Here is a 19,398-nt window from a genome sequence, read left to right as displayed (position 1 = left end):
TTGGAAAGACTCAGTATGTGTTCACTTTAACAAAGGAAATTTGGGTCCAGTTCCTGGATAAATGCGGAGTGTAAATCACACATTTGGTTGTACGTGCATTGAACATAACATGAGAATTATTCAGCGTATGTACACTGTTCACAGATTGTATCCACATTTGCTATACCTTGTGAACAGGGTTACTGTGGGTTCGTTATGTTCAAAGCACTTTGAAATCTTTGCTGGAAGGATCTTGATTTACCTAAATACGTGTGGTGCCCTAAGCTAAAGCACTGAAGTTGCATAAACAGGGCCTGAAAAGTTTACATGAGATCATAGATGCTTAAGAGGAGGGAAGCTCAGCAGAGTTTTAATTGGTGTCAAAGCCAACATTTGAAAAGGTCTGCTAGCTTTATTTTAAGCCTACAGGGCACTTGGTGAGTCTGTGCATGAGGTGACAGGCCACTGGTGTCTGCTTCTGCACCAATTCTTGGGTGTTTACAGCTCTTCAAAGGGGTACAGGGCCACACATGGGCCAGAGTTCAGATGCTCTGCATCTTTTCAGTTGCAGGTTTTAGAATTTATATGGTCCATCTGCCCCCATGCTTGAGGAGTTAAGAGTTTCACCAACCCACACCGCCACCCTTTTCTTCCCTTGTGTATGGTGGGAAGGGAAAGGGGAAGGGTGCCCCATCTGGCATGCCGTATGTTTGCACTGAGATGTATTTTATTGGTTTTATCTATATTTGTGATTGTAATCTGCCCTGAGCTTGCTTGTGGGGAGGGTGGGCTAAAAATCTAATAAATCAGTCTGTGTATACCCTGACCTGGATAGCCCAGGTGAGGCTGATCTTGTCAGATCTCAGAAAGTAAGCAGGTTTGCCCTGGGCTAGTAATTGGATGGGAGACTTCCAATGAAGACCAGGGTTGCAGAGGCAATGGCAAACCACCTCTGTTCGTCTCATTATGTAAAACCCCACCAGGGGTCGCCAAAAGTCAACTATGATTTGTGGGCATTCACCACCAAGTCTGTGTATAACCCCTGGCTTTCCCTAGCAGCAGGTGAGTCTGGTAAAAGTCTTGAACTGATAGGGGCGAACATAGACGCATAGGGCTGGAAATGACCTCCAGGGTCATCTAGTTCAACCCCCTGCACAATGCAAGAAATTCACAATTGGAATTTCCTATTATAAATTTTTGCTTTAGGAGCAATGGGATTGCAGTAGAACTAGTGTTTAGGACTGAACTGTTAATATTAGTGCCTTTGTAAATGCAGCATTGGATAAAGCATGAATTCTCTCTCGGGGGGGGGGGGGTAGAAGGAAGTAGGCTAGCAGAGGCCAAAAAACCATGCAAGGTAATTTATGCAAGTTACCAGTGGAGGGGGTCTATTCAGACCCCCAAGTGTCTCTTGCTCCTGCAAGTCATTTCTGCCACAAAAAAGTGGACAGCGATTTCCTAGTGAGCCCGTGGGATGCAGGGGCATTATGGTACTAGACTAGGACCCACTTGGTTGAGATGAACACGAAGCTATAGGCTAGTCACGTGCTCAGCCTACTCAACCTCGCAGGGTTGTAAGGAAAGGGAGCACCGCTTGGTCCCCGCTGAAGAAGTGAATCAGGGCGGCAGATAAGCCTTCCGAATACATTCTGCGGTAAAGTGTTTTTGCAGGGGTGGGTGGGTGGAAAGACCCGGCCTGCTCCACGTGTGCAGGAGAATGCGGGCAGGAAAGGAGGGACGTTGCATTTTAGAAACACGCAAAATCCTGAAGTCTTTTTTCCCCACCCGAGTTGTCTACCCTGCAGGGAGGGGAAATCTCGGAAACAATCCCCCCCCCCCCCCACACACACACACAAACCTCTGGCCTGCAATGGTTTGGTCCATTCCGCCTCCCCCTACGAGCCTCTCCAACTGACGCCTGCTTTGCCACTCCGTCTCCGGCAGGGGGAGCGCCGACGCAGCCACCGCGAGGGAGCCGATTGGCTACGCCAGCCCTCCTGCGCCGTGTCTGACTGTGTCCGCCATCTTTCTTGAGGGCAGAGCTTGCTCTTTCTCAAGAGGACGGAGATGACAGGAGGGGTGGGCGGGACGTCAGGTGACCGGCCGGGGGGAGGAGACTCTCTAGCCCTGCCACTCGCTGATGCTCCCCTTCCAGAGACAGAGGAGAGGAGCAGGCGCCATGGCGGCGGGGGGCGCCCTGAGGGGGCTGCTGCGCAGACGTGAGTGGGGGGGCTCCCCCTCCTCGACCCTTCTCCTCCCCCGTTAAGCCCCTTGGGTGGTTCCCTCCTCACTCCTCTTTTGAGCCCCCTCCCCTCATTGCTACACCTTGACATGACCCAATCTCTACGGTTGCCAACTCCAGGTTGGGGAATTCCTGGAGATTTGGGGGGCTGGAGCCTGGGGAGGGCATAGTTTGGGGAGGGGGTGGACCTCAGCCCTCAGCGGGATATAATGACACCGAGCCCACCCTCCAAAGTAGCCCTTTTCGCCTGGGGCTCTGGAGTCTGGAGGTGAGTTATAATTCCGGGAGATCTCCAGGAAGTTGGCAACCCTCGCTGGTTGCCCCTGTCATATGACTCCACTCGCTCTTCCCTGTCCTACACCCCAATGACCCTGGCCTTCTTACTGGCCCCACCCTCTCTGTGTTGGCTCCTCCTCTTTACTAGCCTCTCCCCCTTCCTGGCCAGCCCCCCTCCCCTTTAAGCCTCAGGTTGGGGCAGGGTCCTTGCACGAGTGTAAAGCTTGCCATTCATTGAACCTTTCGGATCTGGCCCACTTTCTGGCTGCTTTACCCAGAGCTGCCTCCTTATGACCTCCCCTTCTTGTCTGGAGGAGCAGTTCCCAAATTTTCCCCGCCTGGGCTAGCCTGGCCCCAGCTGCTGTGGCTTTCCAGGCGCCCCTGAGTCCAGAGTCTCATGTCTCCTGAGCTGAGCTCCGCCACTGGGTGCCAGGTAGCCTGCAGCGCTAGGCTGGGCCATGGGTCACCAGGGAGCAAAGGTTACAAACTGCAAAGGGGGGGGGGCCTTTCGAGCTGGTTTCTGACAAGTGGAGAAAAGCCTCCGATGTGCTCTCTTTCCTCCCATACTTGCGGGGGGGGGGGCATGTGGAAGAAATATTTCTCATGTATCAGAGCCCAGACATATTTCCCAGAAGAGAGCCTTTCTGCTCCGTCTGCACTGCCTCCTAGTTGCACAAGAGTTTGTACACACCTTCACAGGACAGAGGTTGCAGGGAGCTGCCTTTGTCCAAAGCAAATTCCGAAAGCAAAAAGTCGTGTTGTCCCACAACTTAAAATGTTCAAGTACTGCAGTGCTTTAGATCAGCTGGATGGGGTGTTTAAGGAGGGAGGGAGCGGAGAGAAAAGCGGATACATGAAGCTGTGGTCTTGTCTGCATCCTGTAGAACAGGCAGATTTGAACCGGTAATGTGCTGGGTGGAGCTGGTCTCTGGTTGTATCTTCAACCTGCAGGGAAGAAGTCGGGGGAATGGCAGCTTCTATTAAAAATCAAGACGGGCACACCTTCAGAGCCAAAGACTGTAAACCAGCAGTTGATTTATTTATATGTACATTTCCATAACAATTTTTAGATTGTATAAAGAGTCTAAAACAGGAATCCAGTGGCACCTTGAAGAGTAACAAAATTAATTTTAGCACAAGCTTTTGTGAATTAGAGCTCCCTTCATCAGATGCAAAGAACTTTCTAATCAAAAGAGAAATTCAGTCTCCTTGGTGAGGGCGGGGTGGGGTGGGGAGGGAATCACTCCTAACTGTTGATAGATAATATAAAATGGGACTATGGCAGAGTAGACCATGATGGACAGATCTGGTCAGATAACTACAACAATATCAACGGAACCAATTGACTTCTGTGAGGGTGGCCCAGGCTAGCCTGATCTTGTCAGGTCTCGCAAGTTAAGCGGGATCAACCCTGGTTAATACTTGGATGCGAGACTACCAAAGAAGGCCAGGGTTGCTACGCAAAGGTAGGCAATGACAAACCACCTCTGAATATCCCATGCCTTGAAAATACAGTAGGAAGGCCAAAAGACAGCTGTGATGTGGTGGCACTTTCCACACACAAGAGGTGTGCAAATTTCTGAATTAGTGTTCATTGGGAATTTTTAGCAGTGCTTTTCTATTCTCAGGACTCTCCGTTTATCATGCTTCCGGTCTCATCTCAAGGCCGTTGTCAGCACAGCCAGAGAAAGAGGGAGCCCCGCACAGCTATGAGACCCTGAAGGTGGAACAGGTGCGGGACAATGTGTTGCACGTGGAACTTAACCGGCCAGAGAAAAGGAACGCCATGAACATCGCCTTCTGGAGGTGAGGAGAGCGGGTGGCAGCTCCAGAACCGGCAACGGGTGTTGCTCTTTTCCGTTGATGTGATTGTTGCAGTGTTGAGGAGGCAGTGCAGTAGCTTGGTGTGTCTACCTTTAAAGCTTCTGAGCGCTCCGAACTTGCCCTCGTGTTGATTCCCATGGGATGGGGTGTGTACAGAGCTGGGAGCCTCCCCAGGCGTAAAAAGGCTTCCCTTGGGCTTTGGTGCAAAGAGCATCGTAGCAGCTTGGCTGGTCGCAAGGACAGTCTCTCCTGAGGGCTGTGTCTGGCAGTGGCTGGCCAGGTGGTCCCAGAAAGCTCCTAGGGGCTCTTTTCCTTCCTTGTCCCTTTTTAGCGTCAGAAGGCAGATCAGAGATGGGTGTGGGGGCAGAGAGGACTAGTAAAAATGGAGTTAACTCCATGACTGGGGTGGTTGTTGCCCCACTGTATGGAGCAGGGTCAGTCGGGAAAACGTGGCCATGCAGTGTTCTCACACACACACACACACCCTTTCCTACAGCACAGGCTGGGCAACCTGTGCTTGCGTGCTCTGTGAGACGCAGCATCCGATGAGACTCGTTGGGCAAGGCGTGCAGAAACTCGTCTTGAGGTTACGAGGCGCCCTCAAGCGTCTACTCCACGGTAGGCAGCACTGGAAGGCCAGAGAGGCCCGCTGCGTTAGACCGAGGGCCCTTCTGCACCAGCAGCCTCTTTCACACACTTGCCAGCCACACGCCCCAGGGAACTCACAAGGAAAGCAGGGAAGGGAGAGGCCTGCAGCTGGTGCTCGGAGGTCCGTTCCCCTGAACATGGAGCTGGGTGCAAATAGCTGTTGGCCGAGCCGGGCTGTGGTTCAGTGGCAGAGCGTCTTCTCGCGTGCAGAAGGCTGCAGGTTCAATCCTGGCAGCATCTCCAGTTAAAAGAACCAGGTCGCTGGTAATGTGATCTTGGGGAGCGGCTGCCAGTCTGAGTAGGCAATACTGACCTTGATGGACCCGTGGTCTGGTTCAGTATAAGGCAGCAGGAAAGGGCAAGAGCCCAGCAGCACCGTAAAGACTAACAAAATTTGGGGGTAGGGCATGAGCTTTCGTGAGTCTCAGCACACTTCAGTGCTACAGGCAGACTAAGACGGCTCCCCTTCTTGATCCATCTCAGCATAAGGCAGCCAGCTCTGTGAATTGTCTTGTAGTAGCAGTGGGTTGTGTAAGTTCTCTTTCTTTCCTTCTTTCCTCCTTCCCTCCCTCGTTCAATGTCTTTCTTTCCTTCCTTCCTTCCTTCCTTCCATAGGGAGATGGTAGAATGCTTCAACAAGATTGCACAGGACTCCGAATGTCACGCAGTGGTGATATCCGGTGCTGGGAAGATGTTCACTTCAGGTAATAACAACAACAACAACAACATTCGATTTATATACCGCCCTTCAGGACAACTTGATGCCCACTCAGAGCGGTTTACAAAGTATGCCATTATTATCCCCACAACAAAAGACCCTGTGGTAGGTGGAGAGAGACACTGAGGACTAAAAGGTGGCTTCTCCTCCTCAAGATCCACAAGTTCCTCTTTTGTTGATAGGACTTGAGTCCTTGTAGAGAGTGGTTGCTCTGGCAGGAAGTCTTTGAGCTTGCCTAGGGACGTCCATCTTCCAGACCTGCTGGGAGTCAGACTTCTGTTCTTGAAGTCTCTCTCCCCCCGTGACCTGTAGGGGCTCCCTGAACCCAAAGTCCCCCAAACAGCCGTCTAATCCTCTCTGAAGTTGAGAAGTTTCTCTCAACGTTCAGCTGAAATCTGCCCTCCTGCACCTTGTGCCTTCAGAGAACAAGACGGTAGGATCCTCTAAAGGCTTCGAAAGAGAGAGCGTGGCCTCTTAAAACTTCCTAAAGGCTGTTTTTGAAGGTGGTTCTGAATTCTCCCTTGCTCTGCTCCCGTCATCCTGTAGGCATCGACCTGATGGAGTTGGGCAGCACGTTCATAAGGATGGAAGGGGACGACACAGCCCGGAAAGCTTGGAACATCCGCAAGAAAATTCGGGATTTTCAAGAGACCTTCAATGTGCTGGAGAAGGTGACAGGGGTGGGGGGCAGAGCTGGTCAGGGGCGGGACACCTCAACAAGGAATTGGCTTCATGCATGGCTGATTTATTCTCTGCCCTGCAGTGCCCAAAGCCTGTCATTGCGGCTATCCACGGGGCCTGCATCGGAGGAGGTGAGCTTCATGGAACTCGCGTTCGGCTGTACTAGTCGCTTGATGTCCCTTCAGAACCCCGTGGTCCTCCCCCCACCCTGCCGTCCGCACACGTGCAGTCCAGTGGATTTGTGAGTGCGCATTTCAGGGATCAGCAACGGGGATCCCATGGCCCAAACTCGAGCTTCCCTTCTCTCCGCAACACCTCGAAGTTGGTAAGACCAAGGAAGGCAGATGGGACCAGGGGCAGAGATGAGAATGGGTCTTTCGTCGTCGTTCTTCTGTGCCTCCGCACATGGGACTGCGCAGTCCCATGTGTGTCAGCATAGAAGAACTCGATTAACGATAGTTACAGGTACGTCAACCCTGTTTTCTCGCCCCCCTCCCTGCTTCACCAGTCTCTGTGTAATAATGCTGGGCTTCTCGAGACATTCTGAAGAGTTCTTCATTTCAACCAGCAGGGCTGTTGAGCTGAGTTGCCTCTGTGGTCTCTCTCTTCCCCTGCCTTTACTTTCAAGAGATGTTCCACCAGTAAGGTTGCCAGTCCCTCGTGGGGGGCGGGGGATCTTCCAGTCCCACCCCCTGCCCCTGCTTACTTGGCTGGCGGCGGGGTGGGGGGAGGAAACGGGTCTCCCGGGGTGCGCTCCTGGGCCATGCGGTGTGCTCCTGGGCTGCACGGGGTGCAGGGCGCTCTGCAGCCCGTGTGATGATGTCACTTCCTGGAAGTGATGTCATTGCACAGGGCGGGAGCATGTGCGCTTTACGCACGCAGAACAAGGGAATGGAAGGTAGGTGCTGGGCCTCCCACCTGGGGGATACGGGGACCTGGCAACCTTCTCCACCCGGCATACGGTTGAGGTCAGAGCTGGGTGAGCTTCTTTTTGCCAGTCTCCTGCTGAGCGGGGAATGTAGCCCTCTCGATTGTCTGCCGACCCACTTAATATGTATGCCATTACCCGTGGGTTGTACTCGGTCGGGTTTGGTTTATGGGCTGTTGTGTAGAATTGCTCCCTCTTGTACTGATTTTTATCCGCTGGTTTTTCATGTTTTAATGTATGTAAATGTGCTTATTTATTTAACATTTGTATTGTGATTTTATTAATTGACGTTACCTGCTCTGAGCCCTCTTGCAGGGGGAGTGGGTTATAAATTTAATCAAATAAGTGTGCAAACCTGGCCCTTACTGGCTCCTACAGGGATACCACGGGAAAGCAACGCAGCAGCGCTCTCCGTCTGCCTTCCCCGTTGTCATGGATCAAATTCTCGAGCTGCAGGGGGCAGCATTGGAACACTTTCTAAAAAATTCTTCTTCCCGAAAGCAAAAATGTTACAAATAATTCGAAATCCTCAGACTGCAAATACACGACCATGGCTGATCCCGCACACGTTGGATAATGCACTTTCAATGCACTTTATCAATCGTTTGAGGTGGATTTTTTGTTCCGCACACAAAAAAATCCGTTCCAAATGATCTATAAAGAGGATTGGAAGTGCATTATCCAACGTGTGCGGAATCACTCCATGTCTCTGTTCTCTTTCTCTTTTTCCCTGAAAGTGGGAATAAGGGCTGAACTGTATATTCTGCTTCATTCCAGATTACATCAACATCCGTACGATGTGTGTTGCTACTCTCAGAAGGAGGGAGGGGTACTGGAGTCTGAGATTTCTGCAGGCATAGAATGCACACTTTTGAACATACCTTCGTAAACACGAGGACCAGAACCTTACTTAGTTTTATTTTAATGGAGGCTGAGGTTTTGCAGGAAGTCAGATTTTGCTCCCAGGATTGTAATATGCACTCCTGGGTATAATGGCATCTATAAAGCGCTTGGTATGCGAATGCGAAGAAAAACCTAATGCTGACGAGCTGCAGAATCTCTGGTCAGGATGTCACAGTCTAAATAGTATTGCTGGTTTGGTGGCCTTTCCAGGTATGAACCTCATCACAGCCTGTGACATCCGCTACTGTACCCAGGACACTTGGTTCCAGGTGAAGGTAGGTGGCTGCGCACTGGAGCCCTTCTTCTGCAGCCCCGCGAGCTCCCCCTTCTTCCATTCAGGTGCAGAGCCTCGTGTTCATGTTCACCTGGCCTGCTCCGTTACTGTCCTGGGGAATAGTTGGAAGGCCCCTGAAGCATCCACTTTGCAGGAGCCAAGCAGGCTTGGGCCCGGTCAATGCCTGGACGGAGGAGAACTGCCTGGGCATCTTTCACAAGCTGTCTCCAAGTTCTAGGGCGGACCAAAAGCAGGGTTAGGTGTGCCAATTGATCCGCCTGACACCAGAGTGTGTTTCCTCTTTCTTACAGGAAGTGGATATTGGTCTGGCAGCTGATGTTGGCGTCCTACAGCGCTTGCCGCATGTCATCGGGAACCGGAGGTGAGGGCTTGGCTCCGTTTGGGTTCTATTCCATTTCCTTTCCTTATCTCAAAGAATCTCTGGAGAGGCCTTGGCTGCATTGATTGAGTTCTATGACCAGCTTGCAAAAATTGGGTGTTGAGCTGCTTCCGTGTCTGGGGGAGTGGATCACCCCAAGGATTCCAAAGTCCAGGAAGGGGGCATTGTTGGGAGGCCCCCCTTCTCTTCCTCTCCAGGGAGGAAGCTGCATGCCCTCTTCCCCCATTTGGGAGCACCGTGCCTGAGTTTACTCTTCTCCTTTGCTTGCCTCTCCAGCCTGGTGAATGAGCTGGCTTTCACAGCCCGGAAGCTGATGGCTCCAGAAGCAGAGAGCAGCGGCCTTGTCAGGTATATATATTGTTTCCGTGTGTGTGTGTGTTGTGTAGTGTTAACAGCCTTTCTCCTCTACAGCCTCCCCCCCCCCCGCCCCTTTCCAGATGCTGCAGGGATGGAGGAAGCTAATGTGACATTAGCAGTTAGTAGAAAGGGTTGTGAAGAAAAGAGCAAGGATCGTGGTGCTGTGGTTAGATTATTACTAGGTTTCAGGAATCCCAGGTTCAAATTGTTACTCAGCCACAAAGCTTGCTTGGTAACCTTCAGCCCAGTTGTTCTTTTGCAGCATAACCTACTTTGTAGAGTAAAATGTGAGGACAAAATAGGGAAGGGAGAACCACATACGCTGCACTGAACTCCTTGGACGGAGGGCAGGATAAAAACTTACAGCCAGTATATAAATCTAGGTGCGGCCGCATCTGAAATGTAGAGATTGAGCGGCGGCATTTCGAAAGAAGATGTCTCAGAGCAGAGAAAAATGAAGAGCAATTGAAATGATCAAGAGGGATGAAATATTTTCCTGCGAGGAAAAGCCAAAAGCATTGGGGTCTTTTTTGGGAGAGAAAATAAAACCCCAATCTTGGCTTAAAAGAAAGAGGCGGAGCAGGGACCAACGGAAGCAGGACTGCTCACAAGCATTATTAACTTGTGGAACTCATTGTCTCAAGATGTGGTGTTGGTCATTGGCTGTAGAAAAAGATTCGATGGATTTTGGGATTCATTGGAGACCCAAGGGATCTTCCGTTTTCAGAGGTTTCTGCCTGTAAACTACCTTTAATGACAGAAGGGCGATCGATAGATCGATCAGTAATTTCTCTTTATTCATGCCCCTTTTCAATGAACTGCCACGGACATTTATAAAAAGCAGCTTCTAGGTTTTCCCCTCTAGCGTGAAAAATCTCTGTGAGGCTAATGATGTCGGAAGCACCCTGGCCTAACCCAGACGCTTCTGACTTTTCCCAGCCGAGTCTTCCAAGACAAAGAAACCATGATGCAGAGTGCCTTCGACTTGGCTGTCGAGATCGCCTCCAAGAGCCCGGTGGCCGTGCAAGGCACCAAGGTCAACCTGGTCTACTCCCGGGACCACTCAGTGCCTGATGCCCTGAAATACATGGTGAGTGGGAAGCAGGGGGGAGTGTGTGCTTTGCACCTGGGTCTGATGCCCAGGCATTGCCAGGTAAGAGACCTCAAGGGGCAGGGCTGTGAAAGGTCTCCACCTGCGATCTGGGAAAGCTGCTGCCGGACAAGATCCTGGGCGGGATGGATTCCTCCGAAAGTGTTCCTTAAAAAAAGCCATCGTCCTGTCTCACCCTCGGCTTCTTTCCTGACTGGGCAAAAGTTCCCTCATTCTCCTGCTGGTGCTGAATTTTAAAGAAATGTTGCCAGTGGGTGTGTCTGCAAAACATGTAAGAGGTGCTAGATTTTTTTAGTTTCTGGGCTGCTAAATTGGAAGTCGCGGCTGACAGCAGATTCACAGAATTTTGACACTGCAAGCCTGATATACACCCGTTGCCTTTTCCCATGCTGCCACTGGCTGGGGCCAACTGAGCCCCCGTGGCCTGGGCTGTTGCTTGCTGTGCTGGATAGCCACCCTTCTGTGCTGCCTCAAGCAGTTGTGGCGAGAGAGTGGCTTGGCTAGGGAGCCACCTCTGTTGTGCCTGCACCAGAAACCTCGTGATGCACCAAGCTGACTTGCAGGCCTCTGGCCACGGGAAACTGATCAGGTCGGTGGAATGGAGGGAATTTCTCCTCCTGCTTCACCTCCATTGGTTCTCATTCTTTTCCTTAGCAGGTACTGCAAGTGCTGCCTGTGTGTGGTTGTCATAGGGGCTAGGAAATTAACTCTTCCTCTTAAAAGGAAGAAGCCAGTTTGGTGTAGTGGTTAAGAGCGGCAGGACTCTAATCTGGAGAGCCGGGTTTGATTCCCCACTCCTCCACTTGAAGCCAGCTGGGTGACCTTGGGTCAGTCACAGCTCTCTCAGAGCTCTCTCAGCCCTAACCTCTTTCTGAGCTCTCTCAACCCCACCCACCTCACAGGGTGATTGTCAAGAGGATAACACACTTTGTAAACCGCTCTGAATGGGCGTTAAGTGGTCCTGAAGGGCGGTATATAAATCGAATGATGATGTTGTTAAAAAAATGAATGTGTGGAATTTTGGGGGGTCCTGGTTTTCTTGAGCATAGAACACGGCAGACACAACCCCCAAATATACAATGTTGTGTGTACAGCAAATCAGGACCAAATTATTCACTCCAAACCTAAAAGGACTGGATCATCTTTTGGGGGGGGCGGTCTGGGGTCTGGTTGAGGACAAACCAGAGACAGTGCTGTGCTACACAGTATCCCAGTTGAGATATGGAACTCATTGCTACCGGGATGTTGTACTGGGCACCAGAGTTAGTGGCTTGGAAAAATTGGCTGAAACCGTGAAGTTAAGACTTGCTTTTGCCCGTTGGAGATTTCAGAAGCTCCGCCTCCTCGTTAAAGAGACAGTCTCTCTCACTGCCAGATCTGGAGGGTAAAGCGCAGATTATTCCCCCTGCACCCTCTGGAAAATCTCGGTGGCCTTTTGCTGGCTGCTGTAGATGATCAGGAGAGTGAATTCCAGGTGGAATCCATGATCTTACGCAGTGTAAGAACCGTGAAATCATCCAGGCCTCTGGAGCCACACAGATACGTATTGGCCTGGTACCCGAAAGGAATCAGATCCGGGGCCAGGCCAATACCCCAGGGCTGGCATTCCCTAGGCAAAAAGCCCTTTCCCTGGTTGCTGCCCTTGGGAGGCTTTGGCAGACCCCCTGATGTTTCTGGGCAAGTGCTCAAGGTCCGGCCTCGTTCCGTCCTCCAGGCTTCCTGGAACATGAGCATGTTGCAAACGGACGATATCCTCAAGTCCGCTCAGGCCGTCATGGAGAAGAAGACACCCAAGGAGGTTGTTTACTCCAAGCTGTAGCCACCCCCTCCTCCGAGGGAGGGCAGCCAGCCCCAGCAGAAAGCAGGCAGACCGGCCGGCCACCTCTCGCACGGACTGGACTCCAGGCCCTCGCCAGCGGAAGGGGCTCAAGTGCCCTTGGGCCACGGCCCAGCTATGTGCACCAAGAAACAGCTCGACTCTGACTGTGCGGGAGAACAGAAACCTGGGCAGGGTTCTTTCTTTTTTTATTTCTTTCCCAATGAATACTGCAGGGAAGGATGAGAAATAAATACGTTCGATACTCTGGGAAGAGAGGTTGTTTTTTACAGGAGTTCAACATTCCTTACGGCCAAGTAAATCAGGGTTCCTCGAGCTTGCAGTCCTATGCACAATGACCTGGGAGTAAGACTCATTGGGCACGGTGGGGGTTACGTCTGAGTAAATAAGCCCAGGATTGGGTGGTGCGTTCTGTGTGGTCTCAGGTGAGGAGGTCTGGATCCCATACATAGGGCTCGTACATTTATATCTTAGAAGTCTGCCCCACCATAACCCTCATTCATCTTCCGCAGTTGAAAATGTGCTGATTTTGCGCAACCGCTTCCTTTTTCTCGTGGAGCAAGAGCAAAGAACCAACAAAAAAGATGCTCGAAGCTCTGGGAAGCCCACTCCTCTTAACTCAGCCATTACTTTCCTTCTCCTCCTAGTCTTGTTTTTGGAGACGATTAGTGCTAGAAACTTCTTTTTAAAAAGAGAGAAAGAGCGAGATCAAATTCTGCACCCAGCACCAAATTTTGTCCTTGTGCAGCCCTTTTGTAGAATTGCCTTAATTTTAATCCTTAACAGGCTCTGCAAAAGGCACAGCCAAGAACCCGGAAGGGGAAAGCCAGAATGGGCTTGGGGGGGGCGGGGGTTGGAGAGCAGTATTGCAGGCTGGGATGTGGGACTCCCTCCCCACTGGAAACTTGTGCCCGGTTAGCTATTTCTAGCTAGCTGGCGATAGCCTGCTGTGCATTTTTGTTGATAGGCGGTTCTGCCTTCTTTCCCTGGCTGGCCCCTGTGCTTTAAGCTTAACGTCTAAATGACCTTTAGCCATTCACTTGCAAGCCGCTGTTCAGCAAAGGGGAGATTGGGGAAGAGAAGACGATAAAGACGATCCTCTCGGTTAAAAAGACTTTGGTGGTTTTATTATACCGGGGAGGGAGGCAGAGCTGGGAAGAGTCCATCACTGGTGGAGCAAAGGGTCAGTTGGTGGGTCAGGAGGGCCTGAACAAAGGGGCTGGGAGTGAATGCAGTAGCAAGACCCCGCTTTGCATGGGAAAATTCCCAGACGTGGTCCACAGCAGCTTTGAGGACCGTTGGAGAAAGGCTGGAACCCGCCTTGCTTGCATGAGGCTTTGGAGAGCTGCCCTCATGGAGACGTCTCTTTTCCTTTGCATCACTGGTGTGGGGCAGACCTTTTCCTCTGCCACCCGTTGCAGGGTTCCAGGTCTGGGTTTCGAATAGAAGTAAGGTGTTAAAGCAGTGGTGTGCTCTCAACCGTCAGAGCACTGGCATTGCTGCCCTTTCTTCCAGAGTCGCTTCCCTTTGGCACCACCCATCTTTCCCCGCTCCCACCTGTCGGGCAGCCTAAAAGCAACCCTCTTAATCTCGGTGCCCATCAAACGCCCAGCAGATTTGCTCAATAAGTTTCGAGGGTTCTGCTCCATCCCAGAGGCTCTTGGGTGGATCCCAAGCACCCGTTGGCCCCAAACAGATTGAAATCAGGTTGTGTATGCTGCTGATAAGAGAGGCTTGGCAAACAGTAATAAAGATCTGGCTGTTAAGGAAAGAGGGGATAAGTTTGTTCCGGCTGTGCTTTGTATACAGGGAGCAGGTACATGCGCTCATTCCTATGCGTCTAGAATTTGCATTGCAGTGTCCTTCCTGGGACCGAAGTGATCTTTTTCTTTTTGGAATCTTCAAGAACCGCAATTCTCAAGTTTTTAGCACTCCTCGTTGTACACAGCAAGGCGGGGCCTGGCAAGGAAGGGAGCAATACTGCTTCTAGAAACTTCCTTACACCCTTTCAGAGAACACATTTACACCACTGACTTTCAACAGCTTTAAATGTGCTACAACTCCCTTAGGGGAAACCCTGGGAATTGTAAAGAGTCCAGCAGCACCTTTAAGGTTAACCAACTTGATTGTAGCATAAGCTTTTGAGAACCACAGCTCGCTTCGTCAGATGCATGGAGGGTATAAAGAAACTGGCCAGAGATATGTAGGTGGGGGGGGAAGGGGGGAGTAGATGCAAATCAGTAGGAACAGTCATGAAAGGGGTGAAGTGCACAATCCAGACTGGGTGGGACCCCTCCCCTCCATAGCTGAATCTGAATAGAATTGTAGTTCGGTGGTGATGGGGTGCTCCAACTGAGATTTTTCCAAACCTGCATACACAACTACAAGAGTTTTTGTGTGTCCCCTTGTGAGAGTGGTACTTGTTAAAGAAAAAGCAAGCTCGGCAGAGAAAAACATCTCTGAAACGCTGAGGCTGAAATTGATTCCCAATGCCTTATTTGCAGTTTCTAGTTCCCCAGTTTCTTAATCTTCGTTTCTCCTAGGAGGGGGATCCTCTTTGGAGAAGACAGCACCAAAAAACAGGCTTTGGAAGAGGAAATAGCATTGCTCCATCTGTAGGGCAGAGCTCCCTGAATCTGGGAACGTATGTTTTGTGGTGATCCAAAGCTTATTTTCAGGAATCCTCAATATTTGTGGTTGAATTCACAAATAAGGAACTGGGAACCCACTTCAGTCTCGTTCCGAAATGGCACAGTTGTGACCACCTTTAGTAGTAACAGAGCAATTGCAAAGCAGCCAGGTGTGTGAAGAGGGGAGGCAGAGTCGGCTCACAGGCAAGAGAGGTTGTGAGAAGAATCCGGCTTCCTCAGCTACTGGCGTGGCAGAGTTCTGGGGTGTGTGCCGGATTTGTGCCTGAGAGACTGCAGCCGGAAAATGCGCCCTGCGAGTGGCACAAATAAATGCAGCCTCGCCTGGGTTTCCCTTGGTAAGCTGCACGGGCGCTTTAGATCCGAAAAAGCGGTGAGAACCATTTCAAACCAGCAAAATCGAGACAGTCACATTTAACCGGCACCTTATCAGGTTTATCGTGGCTTGAGCTGAGTTCAGCCCAGGTGGTGAAAATTGCTCTCCCAGTCGGGTGTTCCTGCCATGGAGACGTGGCCCTGGTTCTAAAGGGGAGAAATTGGATAGCTGCTTCGCACCGAGCAATCCGGGGTTCAATCACCACTCAAAGGGTGCTGGGAAAGGCCCTTCCCTGCCTGAGACCCTGGGAACAGCTGCCAGTCAGAACGGGTTGCCGATTTAGCTGGACCCGTGGCCTGATCTTGCATGTATATTGACGTCTGTTCTTTTATGCTTTTTTGCCCCAAACAGCTGACTTCTGGTCCCAGGCTCTGCCCCTTCCGGGTGGTCAAGAAGGCCAAGCCTGTTTGGCTTCAGCAGGGGAACTTTGCTGTGGCCCTTTTCCTGGTTGTAAAGCCACTGGAGATGTTACCAGAAGCTAAATACTTCTGCTGAAGCCTGATACACGAGCCAAGCGCCTTGGGTGTCTGTGGCTGTGCCCAGAGCTGGCGCCAGAGGCGTGGGTGTTGCCTCATAGGTTCTCTGGCACCCTCCCTCCCCTCTCTGTCTCCCTGCTGCCACCTTGCCAGCCCACGACATGCACGGTCCAGAGTCCACCTGGCTTCCTTTATGACATTCGTCCACTCCTCCGGTTGTCCTTCTGCTCCTCCGTCCACATCGCAGCCTTCACCCCACTCTCTCCAGCTTCCCCTCCCTTCCAGGGAGAGCCACCTCGGCTGTTTGCTGAGTATTCGCTTTATGATCAGCCCACGCTCTGCAAACAGCACGCCCCTCTATTACCCTCCTTGGTGCCTGGAGAGTTTTAGGGTTTTATTGCAGCCACGTCCTGCTGGGTGCTCTCGCCAACTCCAGATGTGGACACTTTCCAGGGTTGTGGGCTAAGAAGGAGCAGAAGGGGTTGTTCGGCAAAGCCTGGAAAAACTTGCGCATCGGATCCACCCTCCACGCTGGTTGTGTTTCAAGCAAAAGGCCCTTTAGATGGTGTGATGCACTGCTTGTGAGTGCGAGTGGGGGGCACTCTCCCCTCTCGAATGCCCCCCTTCCTGTGACCTGCACTTGTCTGGTGCCACAGCCACCCAAAGCTGCGCCCACCCCTTCTGCCTCCTGCCCTTCCAACTCGCTCTCCCTTTCTCGTGAATCCTCATAAGTACGGCCCATGATGTTCCTCGCCCCTGCTGAAAACTGGCCCCACTCAGCACCTGCAACCAAAGAAAAAGGCATTTCCTGCCACTAGGTGCCACCTCCCTCCCTTCCCTGTCTTGCTCCTCTAAGACAAACATTTAGCTTGTAAGCTCCTTGGGGCAGGGACCTCTAAGCCTGGTCTTCTGCCAGAGCTACATCTGGGCTAGTGTAGTGGCTGGAATTCTGGACTAGGAACTGGGTAAGCCGGGTTAAATTGCCATCCTGTCATGGAAGATTGCTGGGTGACATTGAATCATAGAATTATAGGGTGGGAAGGGACCTCCAGGGTCATCTAGTCCAAGGGTCATCTAGTCCAACCCCCTGCACAATGCAGGCAGTTCACAACTACCTTCCCCATCACACCCCCAGTGACCCCAGCTCCATGCCCCAAAAATGGCAAAACATTTTCAGGCTCCCTAGCCAAACTGGCCTGGGGAAAATTGCTACCTGACCCCAAGGTGGCAATTGGCCTTACCCTGGGCATGTAAGAAGTGGCCACAAGAACTAAGCACTGATGTAACCCTTCCTGCCCTCCCTTTCGTGATCTGCCCAGGGCCACAGAATCAGCATTGCTGTCAGGTGGCCATCTAGCCTCTGCTTAAAAACCTCCAAAGAAGGAGAGCCCACCACCTCTCGAGGAAGCCTGTTCCGCTGAGGGACCGCTCTAACTGTCAGGAAGTTCTTCCTAAAGTTTAGCCGAAAACTCTTTTGATTTAATTTCAACCCGTTGGTTCTGGTCTGACCTTCTTGGGCAGCTGAAAACAGCTCTGTGCCATCTTCTATATGACAACCCTTCAAGTATTTGAAGATCTGGTTATCACTGGGCCAGTCAACCCCACGCAGCTTGCAGGATTGCGAAGGATAAAAAGGGAGAACAACGTCAGCTGCTTTGGGACCCCAGTGTGTAGAAAGGTGGGGTTTTAATGAAGCAAAATAATATATAATCTTTATTGTATAATATTAACATCAAAATATAAATAGAACTTGCCGTATATGAAACAATAACAGAAGGCATGTACAAAGTTTCTCTGCGCCACCCCCACCCCCCTTTGTGCTACCGAGTGATCCAAGTTAACTTGCACCCCGATGGCTGCTTCTGTGCCCCTTTGGGGGCTGGACCCAATCAATCAATCAATCAATCAATCAATCAATCAATCAATCAATCAATCAATCAATCAATCAATCAATCAATCAATCAATCAATCAAAAGTTTATTACAGTCACAAGACCAGCCAAGTAAAGTACAGATAAAAAGAGCAGTTTTTAAATACTTAAAATGGGTAAATATTTAAAAGATAAAATCATATATATGTATATATATATATCTAACAGTAAAACTCACTCACTTCATTAATTCACTTCCCAGCAATTGACGTTTCCTTCGTCAAGTGATTCCGCTTTCTGAGTGCCGTCACACAGAATTTTGCAACTGCGTAAGACTCTCTGAGGAAATGGGGCAGGAGGTAAGAGGACCTCACTGATGGGGCACAGCCTGCAGCGAGGATATAGTGGCATGTATGTTCACGTTTCTCTACCGGACCGCTCCTGGTTTTATGCCCAGGGTTCATCGCTTTGCCTCTTTCCATCCGCACAGAGGGTCTGTTTTTGCATGCAATAAATGCATTTGTTCCTCTGCTCTTTGCACGTGGACAGAGGCACGTGTTTTTTTGATTACCAGACCAGTTCCGAAAGGCTGCCTGCAGAGGCTGGACTCTGCTGTTGTATCTCCATGGAGACAGATGCTGGCAGGACCAAGGTGGCAGTTTTCAGTCACCCTGGTTTCCCCTTGCCATGTAGCTACCATGGTACTCCAATGAGCTACCAGGGATATGCCAGGCTGTCTGAAAGGAGGCTGCTCGGATGGGCTCATGTCGCCCAAATTCTGAGCAGCAGCCGTGGGCTTTTGCCTGGGCCTGGCACCTCTGAGATGGTGTGGCTCAATACCCTGGCTGGGGGGTGCGTGCTCGTCTTGGCTTGCGAAGAATGTCAACATGGAATTCTCTCATGTCTGTTGGACTGGCTGGTGGCGAAGTAAGGGGGCATTGTGCTGGTTAGCCAAATGCTCAGCCCACTGTCGAGTGGTAGGGCAATTGCAGCAGCCAAGAAGTGTGTGTGTGGAGGGGGGCTCAGAGAAGAAAACACCCAAGTGGGATCCAGAGCTAGAGATGCTGGGACAAGGGAAAACTCCCACCTCTCCAAAGATTACGAATGTCACCCTTTATATAGTAAAGAGTCCAGTTGCGCCTTTAAGACTAACCAACTTTATTATAACACAAGCTTTTGAGAACCACAGCTCTCTTTGTCAGATGCATGGAGGGTATGAAGAAACTGGCCAGAGACATATAGGTGGTGAGGGGAGAGGGGAGAGGGTGCATGACGAAGAGAGCTGTGGTTCTTGAAAGTTTATGCTACAATAAAGTTGGTTAGTCTTAAAGGTGCTACTGGACTCTTTACTATTTTGCACCTACAGGCTAACACAGCTAACTCCTCTGGATCTATGACCCTTTAAATAAAGTGCAAGGATCTTTTAAAAGAAAATTGAGGGCTGAGACTTGACAGCTCAGTGACCTTAGGACAGCCATTCACTCTCTCAACGTAACCTACCTCACAGGACTGTTGTGTGGGTAAAGTGGAAGCAAGAAGAGCCTTTCTGGGCTTTTTCAAACAGGATGGAAATAGGAGAAGCCGGCCTGAAGGGAGGCTTGGCGTGCAAAGTGCAAAGTGAAGAGAGGGGAGAAAGCTTCACCTGTGACATTTTGGCCTGTCCAGCTGCTGGTAAGAGCACAGGTTGGAGCAAATGAAAACGTAAAGGCTGTTGCCATCTTCCCCATCCCCCTTTCTCTAACCACTAGGTCATATAAAACGGGATTGGTGTTGATATCCCCAAACTTTCCAGTGGGGAAAAAGAAATAGGAACTTTCCCGAAGCACCCTCAGGGAGCGGCTGAGGTGGGG

At 50.9% G+C, this 19,398-nt stretch overlaps 1 protein-coding gene across 1 annotated transcript; it reads left to right on the top strand.

Annotated features, from left to right (window-relative positions):
- The first annotated feature begins 2,102 nt into the window (after positions 1-2,102).
- ECH1 (enoyl-CoA hydratase 1) lies at positions 2,103-12,427 on the top strand. Its single transcript, XM_054999916.1, has 10 exons — positions 2,103-2,198; positions 4,126-4,303; positions 5,585-5,673; positions 6,234-6,358; positions 6,451-6,499; positions 8,410-8,474; positions 8,785-8,855; positions 9,150-9,221; positions 10,170-10,320; positions 12,056-12,427. The coding sequence occupies exons 1-10, from the start codon at positions 2,120-2,122 to the stop codon at positions 12,158-12,160; spliced, it is 984 nt and encodes a 327-aa protein (XP_054855891.1). The 5' UTR covers positions 2,103-2,119; the 3' UTR covers positions 12,161-12,427.
- Positions 12,428-19,398: the final 6,971 nt, after the last annotated feature.

Source organism: Eublepharis macularius, chromosome 15 (assembly GCF_028583425.1).
Source record: "Eublepharis macularius isolate TG4126 chromosome 15, MPM_Emac_v1.0, whole genome shotgun sequence".
Lineage (NCBI taxonomy): Eukaryota > Metazoa > Chordata > Lepidosauria > Squamata > Eublepharidae > Eublepharis > Eublepharis macularius.
The sequence above is the reverse complement of the archived record's forward strand: the minus strand, read 5'-3'. Positions and strand labels throughout refer to the sequence as shown.